The 23630-nt window shown below is 41.3% G+C and overlaps 1 protein-coding gene across 1 annotated transcript in view; it reads right to left on the bottom strand.

The window, feature by feature from the left end:
* Gpdh1 (Glycerol-3-phosphate dehydrogenase 1) overlaps positions 1-23630 on the bottom strand; it is a 74135-nt gene that overhangs the window by 38196 nt on the left and 12309 nt on the right. The window contains exons 3-6 of the mRNA XM_071692196.1: positions 11772-11912; positions 4714-4855; positions 3741-3853; positions 2515-2622 (exon numbers count right to left, since the gene is read on the bottom strand). Of these exons, the coding sequence (XP_071548297.1) occupies positions 2515-2622; positions 3741-3853; positions 4714-4855; positions 11772-11912 (504 nt within the window). The remainder of the gene's footprint in view (positions 1-2514; positions 2623-3740; positions 3854-4713; positions 4856-11771; positions 11913-23630) is intronic.

Raw genomic sequence — 23630 nt, 5'->3', positions numbered from 1 at the left:
CTTGAGGCTTGCTTCCTCCTAGGTAATGATCATGATATAGCTGTTCTTTGCTTTGTGCCACCTCAATACATTTGCCAGTGTTGAATTTCATCAGCCACTTTTCAGACCAACTTTGGATTCTATTTAAGTCCCCTTATAAGATGGTATAATCCTCTTTGCTCTTCACTTTCTTCATGACTTTTGCATCACATGCAAATATATTCAGGTTAGATTCCATACCCTCAGGCAAGTCATTAACGTAGATCAAGAAGAGTAATGATCCCAAAATTGAACCCTGTGACACTCCATTGATCACCTCAACCACTTGGAAAAGGCTCCACTGACATGCATCCTTTGTTCACTCCCAGAGATAATCTCCTATCCAACAAAGGAGTTTTCCCTTTATTCCTGCTTCATAATCAGCCTCCTATGTCGTGCAGTATCAAATACCTTCTGCCAGTCCAGATACAGACAGTTCACCCAGCCTTCCGTTTTGTCTAGGATCGACCTTATTTCCTCATAAAATTCTAAGAGGTTATTTTGTATGACCTCCTTTCCCTAAAACCATGCTGCCTCTCACTTAGGGAATTTTCCCTCAACAGAAAGCCATCCACTTGCTTTCTAATAATCTTTTCCAGAACCTTACACATCATACTCATTAGTGAGACCAGTTTGTAGTTCAGTGTCCATTCCCGGTCTCCTTTCTTATATATAGGTATGCCTCTCTCCAGTGGCATCTTGAGCAGGAATTCAGGTGATCTATCAAATGTGCAGAGAGTGCAGGGCAAATGAGCAGTAAGTTTCTGGTATCTTCTTTATGGCAGTTGCAGTGTGAGCATGAAGGGTCTTAGGATATGTCAAAATGTGTTTGTAGTTTTGTAGTTATAGGTGATGTCCAGACCATAAGCAGCTCATGTGAGTGTGACTCATATCTGTCTGGGTGGTGTGGTTCTGATGAGTAGGAAGGTTGGTTCTTTAGTGCTTGTCAGATTCTCAAAATGTGGATGTACTTTGTAAGTGTAATATTTCATAGGAGTATATGTGAGTTGCGGTTACAGAAGAGTGAGGCAGGGGTAAGCTTTTTATTTCTGCCCGGTGATTGGTTGTTAGTCATAGAGTGGTTGCAGAGAAATGAGTACTAAGCATGTTGAGGTGGGACTGTATTTGGAGGTCCTTTGTCCCATTGAGAAGGTGTTGAACTATTGTGGCTGCTAGGAAGTCAGTGATTGATTTGCATGCACTATTTGAGGGGGTTTGTAGCTTTGTTATATATGCTTTTGAGAGACTAGGCAGGCGAGGCACAATTTCAAGTGGAGCAGATGAATTATTCTATAAGATGTTGAGGGATTCTTTTTCTTGTCCAAATATGGTGCCAGTTAGTGTTCTGGGGGCATTTAAGCTTTTGATTTGTTGCTTTTGTGTTTATATTACTGGTGTGGATAATGGATTTTGTGTAAATAACATATGATGTCTAGAATGGATGAAGTTTTGCACAGTGGGATAGGCTGTCCATTCAAGGTGAGAGGAGGATGTGAATTGGATTTTTGTTGGTCTAGGATTAAAAAAGTGATGAAAACTTCTGTTTTTAGGTGCTAACAGACTCCACTTACTCAGGGCTACATTATGACTGAAAAGTCCCCACTGGCAAGGCTATATCATTGGGAGTACAGTCTTGAGCTGCAGTAGCTTTTGCAAAGAGATCCAGGGTAACATCAGGACTCTTTCTTAGAGAGGTCCTATGGTAGCTATAAAGAAATAAATATCTATCTCACTTGTCCCTGGGGATAGGGGAGAAAGAATACTTCCCACATATTCCCTGCGTGTCATAGAAGGTGACTAAAAGGGGAGGGAGCTGGGGGCTGGAAATCCTCCCCTCCCGCTTATAATTTTCCACAAGAAGAAACGAAAAGCTGGGCCAAGTGAGGATATACCCTCTAAGGCTCACTCCTCTACTTTACGCTACCTCATTAACGCAGGATAAGGCAAATATGTATGAAAAATATCTATCTCGGCTTTTTTTATTTACAAATCAATATATACATTTTTTTTTCATACTATTCGCCATTTCCCGCGTTTGCGAGGTAGCGTTAAGAACAGAGGACTGGGCCTTAGAGGGAAATTATGATTTACTTAAAACATTTGAAGTGCTTTCTTCATGCCCAATAATCTTTTGCCTCTGAAATTCTTTCTTCATACCCAATGACCTTTCCTGACACTGCAAAGCAGTGAGGAAAAAAAAAACTCATCTAGAAATACCCAGGTCCTTGCTATCATAAACAAGATGTTAAAACCAATGTTTGTTGTCCACATGTAAGCCTCACATATTACTCGTCAGCTTCCTATGACTGACTCATTCCCTGTTTCAGCGTATGCACCAAACCATACTCAATAAATACAAGTACACAGTAAACTTTTCAGGCTATCCTCATTCTAATAATTCTATATCAAAACAAAAACAGGTTCCACCTATAAATTACCCTGCAGAATAGGTATAAAGATTATCTATTTGTCACTAATAATCCAAATAAATCTTACCTCACAAAACTTTATCATTTCCATCAGACCCAGTCTTATAACTGCTGCCTTGGTGTTGTCACCATAACCTAAACCATCAACAAACCCAGCTCCAGTTGCAACAATGTTCTGAAGGAGAAAAATGTGACAATCACATTTGGTATAATACCACACAACTGACCATTTTTACATACATATTTTCATTTCTACATAATTCATAAGAATAACCCTTCAATCTAAATATATGAACACAAACAACAAAAACATATTTGGAAATTATCTCTTTATTAGTTTAGAAAATTATCTCTAAACATGGTATCAACATACTGCACTATGTGATAAATGACCTAAATAAATCTTGGATGTGTTTTCAAATATACAGCTAAGGCTAAAACCTATTCAGCACAGTGATCTTTGGTTATCTTTATAAAGTTATTCACAGGTGTTGCTGCACTCCATCCAAAAGAGGATACACTGTGAATGAAAAGTCACCTTTGGTAAGGCTATATCAATGGGAGGATTGTCTCTTCAAAGAATTTATCACACAAAGGAATTTACATTTCTTTGCAACCAGAAATAGTGCAGCCTTGGGCTGCAGGAGCCTTTAGAAAGGTACTACATAACACCAGGACTCTCCCAAAAACAGGTCCAAGGGTAATTATATAAAAAAAATAAACCTTTCCTCTTCACTGACTGCCCTATGTATCAAAGTTCTGTACAATAGTGGTTGCATATAAGAAGCATTCTGCCAAACTGATGTAAGTACACCTCCTATGACAATCAATGGGTGACTAATGTGCTTGATATTTTTTCCAGCTGTTGTAGTAGAAACAAAATTATGTGACACATGGAGTACTTATAATATAACACATCCTAATATAAATGGACTACTGAAAAGGTTAATATGAAGATTTACCTCTTGTTTTTGATCGACCCCCAAAATAATCCCTAAGAACAGATAAAGAGGAAACAAACATGTACACATTTTAATCTCCAAGTTTAATGTCTGTATAATGAGATGATGATAAATCAATCAAGAGAGTTAACTGTGTGTAATTCTGGCATGGAAACAGATCAAATACCAATCCATAGCTCTGAAAACACATAAAGACTGACAAAATCTATATCACTTTATAAATTATGCTGTTTCAACCATGGGACAAACAAATTAAGTGCCAGTCTGTAGCTCTAAAAGCACATAGAGATTGACAAAAATTTGGATCCCTTCATAAATTATGCTGTCTCACCTTAAGAGCACCACAGACTTCAACTGCCTCCACATCATCAACAACAACAACTCTGAAGTAATCAGTCTGAATGAGATTTCTGTACATTCGTCCAATTTCAACATCTCGGCAACCTATTAACATATTAAGAGATTTTAGGGACAAAAGAATAAAAATGTGTAAACAAAAAAATTTCTATTTATCTATGATTATCACTCCATTCCCAGTTTAATGGAGTGGATTATGTACACAGCCTCTGCAGCATCACCTTTCACCAGTGTGTTCAATACACATATAAGCTTCCATTCCAAAAAGAGCATTTCTTACTTTTCCCTCTGCAAACTAAGCTAGCTCATCAATTGAGACCAAGGTCTCCATTCATAAAATCTTTCCACTGCACTTGATCCCCAATCATTTCACTAACATCTTCATCTGTATATCTAGATTTCTCACCACATCCATTCCCTTCTTGACCAGCTTATAATCTGCCATACTTTCTACAGCCCACGCCTTGCAACCATATAACTTTGTTGGAACCACTATTCCTTCAAACATACCCATTTTTGCTTTCCAAGATAACGTTCTTGACCCACACATTTTTCAATGGTCCCAGAACTTTCGCCCCCTCCCCCACCCTATGATTCACTTCCGCTTCCATAGTTCCATCCGCTGCCAAATCCACTTCCAGATATCTGAAACACTTCACTTCCTCCAGTTTTTCTCCATTCAAACTTACCTCCCAATTGACTTGTCCCTCAACCCAACTGTACCTAATAACCTTGCTCTTATTCACATTTACTCTCAGCTTTCTTCTTTCACACACCTTACCAAACTCAGTCACCAGCTTCTGCAGTTTCTCACTCAAATCAGACAACAGCGCTGTATCATCAGCAAGCAACAACTGACTCACTTACCAAGTTCTCTCATCCACAAAAGACTGCATACTTGCCCCTCTTTATAAAACTCCCATCAACTACACCATGAAAGTACATACCTATAGTAGTTTCACAAAATTTTTCATCAGCAACTTCTCCAGCTAAGTTGGCTCCCATGAGAACAGAAACAGGAATGTTCACAACATCATGTATGAGGTGTGAGATGAGGTTAATGCCACCACCCTCTTTATTATCAAAACCCTGTAATTGATAAAAGGATAACATAATGGTACCTAGAATATATAAACTGGTATATAGATAAATCAGATATGCAAACACAAAAACAAACACATTACAAACAACCAGTCTGTCACCATAACATCTATCTATCTATAACTCTTATGGCTGTTCCAACTGGAACTCCTTTAAAAGTATGGCCACAGCAACAGTCTCCATCACTAAAGAACTCCAGTGCTGCTTTTCAGCCTTTATTGCCTCACCCTTAACAGGCCACTGGCAGAGGGCAAGTCTAGTGCAGTGTTGGGGGAGGCTCCTACCAGAGCATCACACCAAAAGAATCGTTAAGAAAGTAAATTACTCGCTATTGTCAGACTGCCTTCACACATATGCATAAAATGTTCAGAAAAATAATGGAAAAACATTTGATCTATACTAGACTATACAACACCAGTTTGGTCCCCCTATTACAGATATACAGATATGCTTCAAAAGGTCTAATTGCAGGTAACAAAGACTGTAATTCAAATAAGGGTGCTAAGCTACAAGTGGAGTGACACCTACAGATTTATTCATGACAAGAAAAAAGAGTTAAGGAAAAAGACTTAATTACAAAATTACAAATTCATTAATGAACTTGAAAAAGTAAATATGGTGATGAAAAAGATGAATTTTGTAAGGAAAGCATATGTGTAGATCAAATTTTTGCACTTAAATATTATAAAAAGCTTTAAGAAAATGGCGTATGTAACAGAAATGGATTTAGGAAAGGCATTTGATAAAGGTCAAGAGAAAGGTGCAAGAGGTGAAAAAAAGGGCAAATGAGAGTTGGGGTGAGAGAGTATCATTAAATTTTAGGGAGAATAAAAAGATGTTCTGGAAGGAGGTAAATAAAGTGCATAAGACAAGGCAGCAAATGGGAACTTCGGTGAAGTGAGCAAGTGGGGAGGTGATAACAAGTAGTGGTGATGTGAGAAGGAGATGGAGTGAGTATTTTGAAGGTTTGTTGAATGTGTTTGATGATAGAGTGGCAGATATAGGGTGTTTTGGTCGAGGTGGTGTGCAAAGTGAGAGGGTTAGGGAAAATGATTTGGTAAACAGAGAAGAGGTAGTGAAAGCTTTGCGGAAGATGAAAGCCGGCAGGTTTGGATGGTACTGCAGTGGAATTTATTAAAAAAGGGGGTGACTGTATTGTTGACTGGTTGGTAAGGTTATTTAATGTATGTATGACTCATGGTGAGGTGCCTGAGGATTGGCGGAATGCGTGCATAGTGCCATTGTACAAAGGCAAAGGGGATAAGAGTGAGTGCTCAAATTACAGAGGTATAAGTTTGTTGAGTATTCCTGGTAAATTATATGGGAGGGTATTGATTGAGAGGGTGAAGGCATGTACAGAGCATCAGATTGGGGAAGAGCAGTGTGGTTTCAGAAGTGGTAGAGGATGTGTGGATCAGGTGTTTGCTTTGAAGAATGTATGTGAGAAATACTTAGAAAAGCAAATGGATTTGTATGTAGCATTTATGGATCTGGAGAAGGCATATGATAGAGTTGATAGAGATGCTCTGTGGAAGCTATTAAGAATATATGGTGTGGGAGGAAAGTTGTTAGAAGCAGTGAAAAGTTTTTATCGAGGATGTAAGGCATGTGTACGTGTAGGAAGAGAGGAAAGTGATTGGTTCTCAGTGAATGTAGGTTTGTGGCAGCAGGGGTGTGTGATGTCCCCATGGTTGTTTAATTTGTTTATGGATGGGGTTGTTAGGGAGGTAAATGCAAGAGTTTTGGAAAGAGGGGCAAGTATGAAGTCTGTTGGGGATGAGAGAGCTTGGGAAGTGAGTCAGTTGTTGTTCGCTGATGATACAGCGCTGGTGGCTGATTCATGTGAGAAACTGCAGAAGCTGGTGACTGAGTTTGGAAAAGTGTGTGGAAGAAGAAAGTTAAGAGCAAATGTGAATAAGAGCAAGGTTATTAGGTACAGTAGGGTTGAGGGTCAAGTCAATTGGGAGGTGAGTTTGAATGGAGAAAAACTGGAGGAGGTGAAGTGTTTTAGATATCTGGGAGTGGATCTGGCAGCGGATGGAACCATGGAAGCGGAAGTGGATCATAGGGTGGGGGAGGGGGCGAAAATCCTGGGGGCCTTGAAGAATGTGTGGAAGTCGAGAACATTATCTCGGAAAGCAAAAATGGGTATGTTTGAAGGAATAGTGGTTCCAACAATGTTGTATGGTTGCGAGGCGTGGGCTATGGATAGAGTTGTGCGCAGGAGGATGGATGTGCTGGAAATGAGATGTTTGAGGACAATGTGTGGTGTGAGGTGGTTTGATCGAGTGAGTAACGTAAGGGTAAGAGAGATGTGTGGAAATAAAAAGAGCGTGGTTGAGAGAGCAGAAGAGGGTGTTTTGAAGTGGTTTGGGCACATATAGAGGATGAGTGAGGAAAGATTGACCAAGAGGATATATGTGTTGGAGGTGGAGGGAACAAGGAGAAGAGGGAGACCAAATTGGAGGTGGAAAGATGGAGTGAAAAAGATTTTGTGTGATCGGGGCCTGAACATGCAGGAGGGTGAAAGGAGGGCAAGGAATAGAGTGAATTGGAGCGATGTGGTATACCGGGGTTGACGTGCTGTCAGTGGATTGAAGCAGGGCATGTGAAGCGTCTGGGGTAAACCATGGAAAGCTGTGTAGGTATGTATATTTGCGTGTGTGGACGTATGTATATACATGTGTATGGGGGGGGGTTGGGCCATTTCTTTCGTCTGTTTCCTTGCGCTACCTCGCAAACGCGGGAGACAGCGACAAAGTATAATAAAAAAAAAATAATAATTTGATAAAGTGAATAGGAAAGCACTTTGGGAAGTTCTGAGAGTATGTGGTGTGCATGGAAGACTTTGAATGCTCTTAGGAGCTTCTACAATGGGACAACAGTATGTGTGAGTGACTGATTTGAAATAAATGTGAGAATGCATCAAGGCTGTGTGACATCATCAAAGTTATCTTATGTTCTTATGAACTGGAGCAAGGTATGAGATAAGAGCAAGGTGAGGTAACTTCATTCTATTACTTATCTACGGTGAAAATGATACATGTAAATAAAAATTAAGACACAAATTTCCAAGAGGGATGGAAAATCAGTGCGATATTAGTAAGCATGGTAAAGAATTAGAAGTTATGGATGAATTCAACAATGAGTTAAATGATATGTAAAGTTTACTAAGAATGGTAATGGAAAGGCTGAGGCCGAAAGCAAAGTCATGCATGGGAGGAAAAACTAGGGGTGCACTGTAAACTCGGGTAAATGGGAAAAATCTGAGCAGTGTGAAAGATGCTTCCATAATGAAGTATTTGTCCCAATGATGGTGTAAGGATGTGACATCCAAGAGTTGAAAGGTTAGGGCAGACCAAAAATAGGAGCAGTAAAGATGGAAAAATGTGTATTGTTGCAATTACAAGGACTAACAGAATGATGTGGGAAGCTTAAGGGGTGTAAAGAAGTTATTAGAAACATGGATCAAAGTCTTTTAGGATGGTATGAGCAAGTAGAATGTATGGCAGATGATAGGTTGGTCAAGAAGATATACAGTAGTACAGTAGAAGGTATAAGGGGAAGAGAGACACCATACAAAAGATAGTTTAAATGTGAAAGACCTGAGAAGGACTTGGGAAATTTCAAAAGACGTTTGATAAATGAATGAGGATTGAAGGCAATGTATCATTTTATGAAAAGGGATGTGTAAAATGAGAAAGTAAGAACCATTTTCATGAATAAAAAAGTCCATGTTTCACTTTAACACATTGGGCATGTACCCAATAGATTCATCCCATTAAACTGGGAATGGAGCTATGATAATAGAGAGAATCACACATTGACAGATAGATTGCGGCTGTTAATAGTAAACAGTTCTTTCAAACAGTTAGTGACAGATTAACTAAAAGATATCAACTCTCAAGGAGGCCTCAACAGACTCTAAAGCTGGTCTGATACATGGCTGACAAAATTCAACATAAGTGAATATAAAGTAATGAGGATGGGACAAAGTGAAAGGCTCAATATGATTATCATCGAGCAGGAAATAAGCATCAGGATTCTGTGTGCAAGAACGAATTGGGAGTTGATATTGTCCCTACCCTGTTGCAAGAGTCCCAATTTACGAGAATAGTTGTCACACACTAATAGCTAGCAAATACCTTTCATGTAAATGGACAAGGAAATATCTAACAAGCCGGTCATACCCTACATAAGGCCAAAACTATTATATGCTTCTTAAGTTTAGTTTCTGCACTTAAAACACAAACAATAGTAAAGATGGTCCAGAGGATGTCAACAAAGATGGTACCAGAATTATGAGAACTGACGTACAAGGAAAGGCTATAAATTTGCCTAGCTGGGGAAAGGGTGACCTGATCTAAAACCTTTGTGTTATCAAAACAGATCAACTATGTGGGCAGTGAACAGTTCGTCAAGAGATACAGTCTATTAGCCCATCCTTGGTGGATCCTTCCTACAACCACCCCCACCTAAAGAGCTCATATACCTATCCAACCTATTTTTAAACACTTCAAGGTTCCAGCCCCAACTACTGCATCTGGCAAGCTACTCCAGATATCAACCACCCTATTCTTTAACAAGTGCTTCTCCACAACCAATGTGAACTTAAATTTTTCTATTTTGAATCTATTACCGAGAGTTCTAACATGGTTGGCTATCCTTAGAACATTGCTAGTTTCCCCTGTCATTCATTTATACATTTGTATCATATCCCTTAGGGCCCTCCTTTTCAGTGAATGTAAATTCAGTTTAGCAGCCTTTCTTCATAACTAAGATTCCTAATTAATAAACTTGGATGGTGAGATGACCAAATCTGCACAGCATAGTCCAAATGAGGTCTAACTAATGCAAGATAAAGCTTTAATATAATTTTAGGGGTTTTGTTATTAACACTTCTAATAAATACCAACATTCTAATTGCCTTTTTTTTTTTAACTTTGATACACTGGTGCAAGCTTGGTTTTAGGTGTTTACTAATACTCCCAAATCCCTCTCACAGTCTGATCTCCGTATGAGTATATTATATAAACAACAGTTTGTGTTATCCCCATTCCCTACACGATATATCTTACATTTACTTACATTGAAATCCATTATTTGCCACTCCCTCGCCCACAAAGAGTTTATCCAAGTCCTCTTGTAACTTCACTGCACCTCTAGGCGAGTAAATAATATTCATTTTCGTATCGTACGAAATGTACTTGTCACATATGATTCCATGATGCAAATAGTCCATATACATAATGGCATTCAAAAATGCTAAGAAATACTCGATAGTATAAGAGTGGTGGATAAGCATGTAAACGATGCTTACAATGTAAAATAACATGATTGGAAAATTAGACTTGGGTCCTAATAGACTTAGCTCTATACCTACATACATAAAAGGTACCATGTATACTTCTCTGTAAGTTTACCTCTATAGTTTGACCCTTGATTTTGGCCAAGAAATCATCAATTTATATGTCTCATGTACAGGTCGACTCAAGTTTTTAAAGGTAATGGAACAATAAATTGGTGTAATAAAGCGCCATATTTTATGGCATATAAATCTCATCTCAAAAAAATCCTCACCAAAAACTACGTCGTATAACCAGAGGTTCTCTGGGCTTCAAACACTGAGAGGCAAAGGCAAATTGTTTACCATATATTTTTACTGCACATTATACTGAAACTCGGATACTTTCAGCAAAAATGTTGTATATTTCCATTCAAATATCTCTTTAAGTCAATTAGGATACAATACTGTTGAAATACAAGTTTGTTTTTTTTAATGAAATCAGTCGTAAAGCGATTACGGTAACATCTTTTGAACAAGGAAAGAAAACGAAAGTTGATTGTTTTCGTCATGATTTTATCCCATCTTTTCATTATTATACGTACGTCATTTCTGCAAAAACATTACATTTCCGTATTACATCAAGAACAGTGTAAATACAATACCATTGAAATATAACAGTATATTAACTGGAAACTATTGAAAAACGAGTAACATTTTGAGCATTGGAAGGTTAGGTAGTCTTGTTTTCATGTATTTCATCCTATTATGGACTGAAATACATCATGTTTCAGCAAACTACTATTCATATTTAAAATATATTAATTCAGGCACAGTTCATGTATAATATACTTTTCATATAATTTTTAAACAAAACAATTCGAAAACCACGTGCCGGGTAGCAGGAGGTTTTACAAGTTTCCATCCTGAGTGTGACCAACCTTAATGTGACCACACTCTATAGACCGTGCCATCCTGAGTGTGACCAACCTTAATGTGACCACACTCTATAGACCGTGCCATCCTGAGTGTGACCAACCTTAATGTGACCACACTCTATAGACCGTGCCATCCTGAGTGTGACCAACCTTAATGTGACCACACTCTATAGACCGTGCCATCCTGAGTGTGACCAACCTTAATGTGACCACACTTGGATATTGTTTTTTTCTTATCTTTACATTATCATTGTTTTGCTTCTTATCTTACAGATACCGTACTTTGAAACTGTTTATACTATTACTGTCTTGCTTCTTATTTTACAGAAATATGACAAGTTTGTGTATAATACAATGTTACGGTACTTTTGTCAAAAATACGACACCAAACAACTAGTCGTTCAGGTATCTGCGTGACTTGCGCCATCAAACAGCCCTTCCAAAAATAGCTCCACGACATCATTCTTGGTAGAAACTGGTAAAAAAATTTCCATATCTGAAGCTAAAAGTTGCTCCTAGCCCTTCCCATCATGCACGGGGTTTCACCTACCGAAACTATTACCCATGTACATGCCGACCCCCTAATTTTTTGCCTAAAAATGTGGTCTTAAAAATTTGAACTACACACCGGTATATACGGTAATTATAAACCGATATCATGCCATCCATACACAAACCTCACCTTAATAAGAGATATGCCAACCGTGGAGGGTTTGAGCTTGCCTATAAGGGGCTGGCAAATTCGTTTTATAAACTGGTGTGGGATAACGAAGATGAGAACGTCAGCATCCTGGGCAGCCTCCACTACATCTGGCACCGCCACCTGTAAGAAAAAAAAAGGAAAAAGAAACAATGAAAAATACATAAATTTACATATGATTCTTACACTTTTCATAAAACAACACACCGAAATAATTTGTTCAGCTGGTTATTTAAATCAACACTCATCTGAGATGGTTTTGATGGCATTACTTACCACTGTACTCAAAGTGAAATTTCAGCATGATCCAGCATGTCCAATTCATCATTGTTTGCCAGGTAACATGACGGCCAACTGTGTTTTTCTCACTTTCCACGACAATTTACCCTTCCTTGATAATGACCCACAGGTTTGTGCACTCAGTTCTCTGGGTCAAAGTGTCACCGGTAATCATTTAATTCTAGCAATTAAATAAGGCTTAACCCCTACATCATCTTACTTTTACATGGCAATCACACAGTTTTGAAAACAGAATATCTGCTGATCTTTCCAACTTTTAATCCAATATTTCTTTATTCAAAGACATGGATGAACAGTGCCAGTAATTACTGAAAGTGGAAAAGATCATCCTACCTTCCTTCTTACAAACTATGCCATAGAACTCTTAACAAAATGACATTATCTATGATTCAAAATAGAACTAAAATGTACATATTCTAAGTTAAAGTAGGCAAAGTAAATATCTAAAGTTTCATGTTATGAATAAATATGTTCCTTGATATACAAATGATCCATTCAGCAAAGATTAAATGAAACTATTTAGCAATCTCTACCGATATTCTAGAAGAAAACTTACACATTATGTTAGGAAAAAAAACGGAAACTACGGTCTCCCTTGCTTATACCAAATTCTTAAGTTATTAAAGAATGCTGGTGCAAATGCTATACACCACAACACAGGAGAAACCTGGGTCAGGTACTGAACACCGCAAGTAATGGTTACAACCACACTCCCTGGTTCTGGTCAGTACAAGTACACTCCCTGGTTCTGGTCACTAAAACTGCGTATGTGGTATGGGGAGATGGGTGAGGGTGAGGGGGTTAAGAGTGCGCAGTGACCCCCCCCCCCCCCGCGCTACATCGTTCCCTGTAGCCTTGTGGTGGTGGTAACAGTGGCCTCTCGTGTGGACGGATGTGTGGTGCTGCCCTTCACTCATGAAAGACATTAACCATCTTAGCACCTCTCTCTCTCTTCTTCAGCCTCCATAGTAAATACCCAATGATCAATTCTGTTGTCCCATGTTCTTTTATCCAGTCAGCGCACCCTATGTGCCAATGTTCCCTCTCAGTCAAGCATCAAGACATTTGGCCTTCCTAAACACACATTATGATGTTGGTATTCTTATACTCTCTTCATTTATTTCATTCCCGATTCTCTACTTTATCTACCAACATTGTGTAGGGAATGCTCTTATATCTGCTACACTTCTACTAAATTACGGTTAAGTCTCAAAATCTTTTCCTACCAACACCAAACATCTGCTGCACTTTTTCTAACGCCCTTTTAAACATCTTTTCTAAGAACTTCTTTCTCTCCTATGTTTCTCTTTATCCCTTTTTTTTTCCCACCTAAGACTGAAGTCTTTCTCAGCCTTATTGACTATAATGAAATGAAGGAAGCTGTCTCGCTGGAGTGGTCGTGTGTATTCCTGGCTGGTTGTGATCCTGACCTCACCCTTCCCGTGCAAGGACACACACAAACATGACCCAAGGTCACGCATGCCATACGACAGCCTAGCACATATATTTTCACATGTAATACGGCATAGATGAGAAAATAATATTGATAATAATAATAATAATAATAATAATAATAATAATAATAATAATAATAATGTAAGTGCACTGTTGTATAACATGAGACATTCTGTGAATTACAGAACAAGAGAAAGGCCAGTCTTGTATCAGAACGAACACAAAAAGTGGCCGGGGTCCAACGTACACCTTCACGAGAACACAGGGAAACTAAAATGTCTTGGCCAGGAGGCAGGTAGTACATATAAATGTGGTGATTATACTTACATGTAATACATGCAGGTACAATATCTGCTACACTACACATTAATTACCTTTACCACACAAAACTAGCTGCTTCACCTTCACCGCACAAAATCACCCTCATTATCAACACAATAGACATCCTCATTTTCACCATACACAACACCTTCATTATAGCCATTTTCCAAACTGACACAATAACACACACTGGCACTCTCACCAACATACTGCTCTGTGACGGACGAGGCCACACCACACATTCAACCTGACCTTCTCCAGTTTGTTTTTATCTTCGTGCATGCATATGTGTGTGTGTGTGTGTGTGTGTGTGTGTTAGTACGTGAAGTGAGAGCTTTACACTAGTGAGGCTCAGGTCTTCCAACTCTGCTCTTACCCAGGTTCTGTACACGTCCCCAACCCACTTGTTCAGGCTGTTGCAGGTAGTGTACACTACTCTCATGGTGGAAAACTGTTTCCTCACGTCCCTTGTGACATCTTGACCTACGTCATAGTACTGTACCTTCTCTTGCTATGGTGGGCTGATTCATGTCCCCTCCTCATCATCCGCCTGGGGTCGCTGAAGGGCTTCCCTTCCTTATTTGCAACGCCTCCCAGTTCTGGTACTTTCCTCTATCTATTCCCTTAAACTCTCTCATGTACTTCTATCTCGTCTAGCTAAGAGAAAACAAACTGATAAATCTTATTCCACTTCACGTCCACTGTCCATTTCCTTAAGCCATGTCACTATAGTGTAAACCTCTGACGGTTTGCAAGTTGCAGACTAGCATGCCACACTCCTCCTCACACGGAGGTGCAGCAGCACAACCGACCTGATATTTAGCCCACAGCTGTTTGCACAGCGGCAACCCTGAGTTGGTTTGAGTGTTATTACTTATCTGTACAATACAGGAAGGGAGCTCTTAAGTCGTGGAGCCCCATTCCTTATAACTTTACTATCTTAATTCTGGTGCCACAATTGTTGTCCACCTCTGGTCCATCCTTATTTGTTCTCTGCGTTCCTTTAGGTGGACTGGCCAAATTTGAGAAGCATATTCTTGTTTCGGCCAAATGTTGAATATGAAGAGGTTTGGGCATATGGAGAAAATAAGAGGAAGGAAGTTGAAATTGAGTATATGCGTCAAGGAAAAGGGGGAGACCGAAATGAAGAGGAAAGGATGGAATGAGAAAGGTTTTCAATGAAAGCGGTGTGAACATGCAGGAGGGTGGAAGGCGTGCACAGGATAGAGTAAACTGGAGCGATGTCTTAAGAAGGGAACAAGGTGCTGTCAGTGGACTGAAACAGGGCATATGAAGCAGCCGGAGTAAACCATGGAAAGGTCTGTGGAGCCTGGTTGTGAATAGAGGACAGGTTTCGGTGTATCACACATCACAGCTTAAGACTGAACGTGTACCAATGAAGCCACAAGCAGACAAGCATAAAACAATATGCACACATATTCAAACGTATCTTTGCTAAATCAAGGAGACTCTCGAAAGACAAATGCACGGACGGAAGTACGACGGAGAGCGAGCCTCAAGTATCTGCCACACTGGGCACAAGACACGAATTCCAACATCAACCAACCAGAGGTAAGGCAGGCAAGGGCGTCCGGCAGCAGAGCACACAGGAGCCAAAGATAATGAAAGGTCGAGCAAGGTCGAGGGCGGACGAGGTGACCTACACCAGTTTTAGAGAGGCAAGCCACACTGGAGAGAGAGAGAGAGAGAGAGAGAGAGAGAGAGAGAGAGAGAGAGAGAGAGAGAGAGAGAGAGAGAGAGAGAAGCGCCCAGTGTATTTTGGTATTACTGTGGATGCCCAAGCAAGGGAGTGCTTGATGCTGTGTGCCCCGACACCCTCACCAAATGATCCTTAATCATTTATGCCCATCTCCACCACCAAACCCCACACTCACCCCTACCATGGCCATAATGTATCATGCTCCACCACCCATGAGCATAATGTACCATGTTCTACCACCCACGAGCATTATGTATCATGCTCCGGTACCAAATCAAACATCAGCATAACATACCATGCTCCACCACCCATAAGCATAATGTACCATGCTCCACCACACCACGAGCATAATGTACCATGCTCCACTATGGTTGTGTAAGGACCATGATCAAGATTGCCAGATATTTTCGCCTGGATAATGAGCGTCAATCCTGTTTGTCTTTGTTCTCACGAGAGGGCGGGTCAAGCGGTGGGAAGGGTGTGCGTGCTGGCCGACCGACCAGTCATACACGTGTACTGCTGCTGACCGTCCAACCACATGATGCAGCATTAAGCCAAATGATATGCTCAGCATGAGGTGTCTGCTGATGGCTGACGGTGTAATGTTGAGGATGGTGAGGTCAGCACCGCTCCCTCCCCACGAGCCTCCAACACACACCCCACCACACCCACACACGATCAGAACATCTCCAACACACACCCCACCACACCCACACACGATCAGAACATCTCCAACACACACCCCACCACACCCACACACGATCAGAACATCTCCAACACACACCCCACCACACCCACACACGATCAGAACATCTCCAACACACACCCCACCACACCCACACACGATCAGAACATCTCCAACACACACCCCACCACACCCACACACGATCAGAACATCTCCATCACACACCCCACCACACCCACACACGATCAGAACATCTCCATCACACACTCCACCAAACCATACACATGACCATCTCCACCAAACACCTTACAATCACCTCCTACAAATACCACACTTCTATCCGACATACATAGTGTACGAAATCCTGCGAGGCAGGTGGGCAGGCCTTTTCAAGTCAGAATCAACACTTATGGAGTCACCAACAGGTCCGGATACTAAAGGGTCGGCTGCAACAACATTTCCTGGGTTTAATATATGCCAGCCCTGGTTCATGGTGAGATGAACTGGTTTACAGAGGTTGGGTCCTGCCATGGGTGGCCAACTGTGTCTAAGACAGAGGAACAGCAACAGTATCAGCCAGGGGAGGGTGTAAGGTAACAGGCAGTAGGACTGGGTCAGACACTATGCCGGGAAGAGTAAAAGGAAGATATACAACATCCTTGAAGATCCCCCCCCCCCCCGCCCCCTCCTTCTCCCCTTCATATATGAGGCATCAATTCCCCTCACGTTCCTCCTCCTCCATCCCCACCGCCTCTCCTGTAGTCCAACTCATTACATGTGTTCCATCCCCGCAGAGGGCAATATCTCCACACTGAGACACAGGTATGTAGTATCCCCTTCCTCACAAGATCAATCACCCCCACCCCCCTGTATTTCTATATCTTACCCTGAACATATACATTATATCTCTTTCTCTGTCACTATTTGTTTCTCCATTTTCTCCTGTTTGATTCTTTTCCAAGAAATTATATAACAAGTGCTCGCTATAAGAATGGCTTCCAACAATCTACTCCAGAGATGCTGAGGTATATATCAAGTGTCATGACGCTCTGCAAGGCTTTTAAGCAAAATGAAAAGTTGTACTTGCCCATGGTCTTAGTTTAAAATGGAACAATTTGCTTTGTAGTAACTGTAGTCGTAATAAGTTCCAACAATACATACGCAGTGTTGGTCACAACCAGTCTAACAGTCAGGCAGTCTAATGTCACGTCATTCCTCTGGAGGAACAAATAATTGGACTGTGTTAACTGTGGTTCACAGGGGCTACCAACATGACGGCCGCATGCGACCCCGCACCGGTTAAGCTCGGCCCCCGACCCTTACAGAAAAAACAGATTTACTGCAAGAAGAGCAACACTAAAAACTGCCTAGTGGCTCCTACAGTATGAGTCGCCGCTGGGGCTCCACCGGTGGAAATTGGGCTCTGATGTACGCACTACCAACCATATAAGTAAGCACCACACTACCAGGTGCTCATCATTACCGTCTGGAGGCTACTACGTCTCTCATTACCAACACCTCGTTCAAGATGAAACCAGGCAAGATGTTCTCCCACTTTCCTGGTCCGTCAACCTCCTAACTACACTGAAGTTTACCCATATTAGTATGTAAGTTACCCCACGTCCTGCCCTACTCTCCAAGTACATGTGCACTATGTCGACCTCTATCATTTGCATTATATATTCCTCTCCAGGCTGTAGACATATACTTAGTGTAACAGGTGTTGGAAATCTAAAGGCTTTCAATATGGTAGAATGACAACACTAGGACAAGTGTAAGGCCAGGAACGGTTACTTTCTATACCCTAGGCTGAGTGTTGGTGTTTTTCCTATGCAAAAGTCGAAGTGACGAGCAAGTAAGGAAACACCTCAGAAGCAGTCATAGAAAGCACGAGGGACGCCATCTGGTTCATCCGTATACCTTATGTGGCTTCATAAAAAGGAAGTGCAATTTAGGCTATACGAAGAGAGGAGTACTAACACACATTATAGGAAGAGGTAGGTAGTACACACCTGGTGGTGGGGTGAGGTAAGGTTAAACTCAGCCGGGGTGAGACAGATGACCTACACAGTGTTACGTACAATGTCATTACTAGAGACATACACAGTAGTACGATGCTGAGGAAAGTGTTTACAATGAAGATGTTGCAAGAACTTTTGGCCAACGACTCTCTCCCTGGATAAGGGAAAGCTTGGCTACACTAACCATCGCACACGTCTGTGGCGGCGCCTCATGTAGGTGCACTGCACATGACACCTACATAATAAATGTGGCCGGACACGGTCTTTACTTTGCCTGTTCTAGGCGCTACGTCGCTAATGCGGGAAATGGTGAACAAGCGCGCGCGCACACGCACACACACACACACACACACATATATATATATATATATATATATATATATATATATATATATATATATGTAAGGCATGTGTACGTGTAGGAAGAGAGGAAAGTGATTGGTTCTCAGTGAATGTAGGTTTACGGCAGGGGTGTGTGATGTCCCCATGGTTATTTAATTTGTTTATGGATGGGGTTGTTAGGGAGGTGAATGCAAGAGTTTTGGAAAGAGGGGCAAGTATGAAGTCTGTTGGGGATGAGAGAGCTTGGGAAGTGAGTCAGTTGTTGTTCGCTGATGATACAGCGCTGGTGGCTGATTCATGTGAGAAACTGCAGAAGCTGGTGACTGAGTTTGGTAAAGTGTGTGAAAGAAGAAAGTTAAGAGTAAATGTGAATAAGAGCAAGGTTATTAGGTACAGTAGGGTTGAGGGTCAATTCAATTGGGAGGTGAGTTTGAATGGAGAAAAACTGGAGGAAGTGAAGTGTTTTAGATATCTGGGAGTGGATCTGGCAGCGGATGGAACCATGGAAGCGGAAGTGGATCATAGGGTGGGGGAGGGGGCGAAAATTCTGGGAGCCTTGAAGAATGTGTGGAAGTCGAGAACATTATCTCGGAAAGCAAAAATGGGTATGTTTGAAGGAATAGTGGTTCCAACAATGTTGTATGGTTGCGAGGCGTGGACTATGGATAGAGTTGTGCGCAGGAGGATGGATGTGCTGGAAATGAGATGTTTGAGGACAATGTGTGGTGTGAGGTGGTTTGATCGAGTAAGTAACGTAAGGGTAAGAGAGATGTGTGGAAATAAAAAGAGCGTGGTTGAGAGAGCAGAAGAGGGTGTTTTGAAATGGTTTGGTCACATGGAGAGAATGAGTGAGGAAAGATTGACCAAGAGGATATATGTGTCGGAGGTGGAGGGAACGAGGAGAAGAGGGAGACCAAATTGGAGGTGGAAAGATGGAGTGAAAAAGATTTTGTGTGATCGGGGCCTGAACATGCAGGAGGGTGAAAGGAGGGCAAAGAATAGAGTGAATTGGAGCGATGTGGTATACCGGGGTTGACGTGCTGTCAGTGGATTGAATCAAGGCATGTGTATGGGGGTGAGTTGGGCCATTTCTTTCGTCTGTTTCCTTGCGCTACCTCGCAAACGCGGGAGACAGCGACAAAGCAAAAAAAAAAAAAAAAAAAAAGAAAAATATACATATATATATATATATATATATATATATATATATATATATATATATATATATATATATATATATAGGGTGGATTGAATCAGGGCATGTGAAGCGTCTGGGGTAAACCATGGAAAGCTGTGTAGGTATTGTATATTTGCGTGTGTGGACGTATGTATATACATGTGTATGGGGGTGGGTTGGGCCATTTCTTTCGTCTGTTTCCTTGCGCTACCTCGCAAACGTGGGAGACAGCGGCAAAAAAAAAAAAAAAAAAAAAAAAAAAAAAAAAATATATATATATATATATATATAGTTCTATGAAGGTGCGCGTTCATATACACTTTATTCGTATATATATATATATATATATATATATATATATATATATATATATATATATATATTATATATATATATATATTGAGCACATTACATACACGTATCCAGATCCAATGTCATCAGTAATACACTGTAGTTAGGTAGTTAGATAGGTAGGTACACTGGCAACAACAAGTGAGGGTATCATAAAAATCGGGCAACATCAGAATGTGGGATGTGTGCCAAGGTCGACGACGGCCAGTGGTGGTGAGGCAGCCACCCTTACATCGTGCACTGCTCACAGTACCACACTCTGGTAGCTGGGGATCCTCACGCGACGACATAGCATCAACTCTGTCTGGGTACTTACGTCTCTACAGGGGAGGAAGACCTCCACATACTGACCTACCATGACGTGACATATGCTCAGGGACGACTGGTCTGGCCCCAGCCCAGTACGACTATGTGCTACCTGACACTACCTCCACACCATCGCAACACCACCACACTCCACCATATATATATATATATATATATATATATATATATATATATATATATATATATATATATATATATATAATTTTTTCTATTATACTTTGTCGCTGTCTCCCGCGTTAGCGAGGTAGCGCAAGGAAACAAACGAAAGAATGGCCCAACCCATCCACATACACATGTATATAGATAAACGCCCACACACGCACATATACATACCTTTACATTTCAACGTATACATACATATACATACACAGACATAAACATATATACACATGTACAAATTCACACTTGCTGCCTTCATCCACTCCTGCCGCCACCCCACCATACATGAAATGCCCCCCACCCCCGCGCGCAGTAGCGTTAATGAAAGACAAAGGCCACATTCGTTCACACTCAGTCTCTAGCTGTCATGTGTAATGCATCGAAACCACAGCTCCCTTTCCACATCCAGGCCCCACAAAACTTTCCATGCTTTACCCCAGACGCTTCACATCGTTCTAATTCACTCAATTCCTTGCACGCCTTTCACCCTCCTCTATGTTCAGGGCCCCATCGCTCAAAATCTTTTTCACTCCATCCTTCCACCTCAAATTTGGTCTCCCATTTCTCATTCCCTCCACCTCTGACACATATACCTTCTTTGTCAATCTTTCCTCACTTATTCTCTCCATGTGACCCAACCATTTCAATACACCCTCTTCTGCTCTCTCAACCACACTCTTTTTATTACCACACACCCCTCTTACCCTTTCATTACTTACTCGATCAAACCACCTCGCACTACATATTGTCCTCGAACATCTCATTTCCAGCACATCTACCCTCCTCCGCACAACTCAATCTATAGCCAATGCCTCACAACCACATAACATTGGTGGAACCACTACTCCTTCAAACATACCCATTTTTGCTCTCCAAAATAACGTTCTCGCCTTCCACACATTCTTCAACGCTCCCAGTACCTTCGCCCCCTTCCCCACCCTGTGACTCACTTCCGCTTCCATGGTTCCATCTACTGCCAAATCCACTCCCGGATATCTAAAACACTTCACTTCCTCCAGTTTTTCTCCATTCAAATTTACCTCCCAATTGACTTGTCCCTTAACCCTACTGTACCTAATAACCTTGCTCTTATTCACACTTACTCAGCTTTCTTCTTTCACACACTTTACCAAACTCAGTCACCAGCTTCTGCAGTTTCTCCCACAAATCAGCCACCAGCGCTATATCATCAGCGAACAACAACTGACACTTCCCAAGCCCTCCCATCCATAACAGACTGCATACTTGCCCCTCTCCACAACTCCCGCCTTCACATCCCCAACAACCCGACCTACAACCAAACCAAACAATCACGGAGACACCACAACTCACATCAGTTGTGTAGGGTCTAATTTCTGTGGGCGGGACGGCAAGCACCGTGGGTACGGGTCGTGCTGTGGTCTTTGTATAAGACCCATGTCGCTCGTACAACATTTGTAACGCTGTTATTTCAGCTGAAGACCATTGTGAACTACTGCGAGCCGGTTGTTGGAGGTGATGGAGGCCGTGCCGGCCCGGCTCGACCAGCGGACTCCTTCCGCGCACCACGGGCCACCCTCCCTGGCCCCTCCATCACTCCTTAACCCACCCTCCTTGAAGTCCTAAAGACACCATTTCCTGCTCCATCTTCCTTGACCTGCTCCTATACCCTCCAGACACACAGCACACTACCACTACGGCCAACACTACCTACCCATCATCAGTCACTACGACCGTTAAGGAATACCAACAATATACACAGGTAGTGCGATTTCTTAAATGGGTGAGCCGCTAATTCCTTCCTGCTTAGATTATTGGTTGGGCGCCCGGATAAATCTAAATGTTTTCCATTCATTCTCTTCACTAAAAAGTGCACGTCTGTATCGTGTCTGTGTACCGCACTCTTCCTTCATAGCTGTTGGCTAACGTCACAGAGGGAGTGTTGGGAGGATGGGGTAGGTCCTCCTGCTTTATTACCCTCTTACCATACATGAATACAACACTCATCATCCACCATACAGTATCACCACATGTGACACCATAATGATAGCAACAATAAGACAAATGGATCATTCCAACATCACAGTACAATATTATCGTAAGCATTTCACATTTCTTTATAGAAGTCAAGGAATTGTTTATTTAGTAGTTTGTCATAAAATCGATATTTTTGTTATTGTCATCATCTGATACAAGAAACATATATTCCTTTTCTACCCTGTGAATTTAACTATATTCAGATATTAATCTGAAGACATGAAAACAGCCTTATGTTACTCATGTCGCCTGTATTGACCCGCATATCATAACCTCCGATTTTTATCAACTATTTTCGTTTATCTTTTTGTGTGAATGTTTTTCCACAATGAAAGTCATCACATCGGAAATTTTCACATCACCATATTTGCCCACTTCATCAATCTGAGCTTCATACTTTGACTGCCCGCTAAAATTACCTTTCTTTTATTGCTATACGGTTGTGCATCATGTGTCATTATTGCTATACGGTTGTGCATCATGTCATTATTGCTATACGGTTGTGCATCATGTCATTATTGCTATACGGTTGTGCATCATGTGTCATTATTGCTATACGGTTGTGCATCATGTGTCATTATTGCTATACGGTTGTGCATCATGTGTCATTATTGCTATACGGTTGTGCATCATGTGACATTATAGCTATACGGTTGTGCATCATGTGTCATTAGCTAATTCTTGATCTGGTCCAGGCAATGACGTGTCTAACCTGATCTCACTATGACCATCTACTGTTTCGGGAGCTGCTCCTGACCTAAGTTGATACAATGTCTTAGAGGAAGGGAGAATCCTACCATATACTTCTCGACTTACCTAGTGAACAACGCATTAATGTGAAAATCAATTAAGGAAAAGTTCGGTTGTCACCATAATACGATGTCCAGGTGTTAGTAACGTTGGCTGTGTCAACAACACCAGCGTGGTGGTGGCCATACAACACCAGTGTGGTGGTGGTGGTGGCCAT

Source organism: Panulirus ornatus, chromosome 52, assembly GCF_036320965.1.
Source record: "Panulirus ornatus isolate Po-2019 chromosome 52, ASM3632096v1, whole genome shotgun sequence".
Lineage (NCBI taxonomy): Eukaryota > Metazoa > Arthropoda > Malacostraca > Decapoda > Palinuridae > Panulirus > Panulirus ornatus.
The sequence above is the reverse complement of the archived record's forward strand: the minus strand, read 5'-3'. Positions and strand labels throughout refer to the sequence as shown.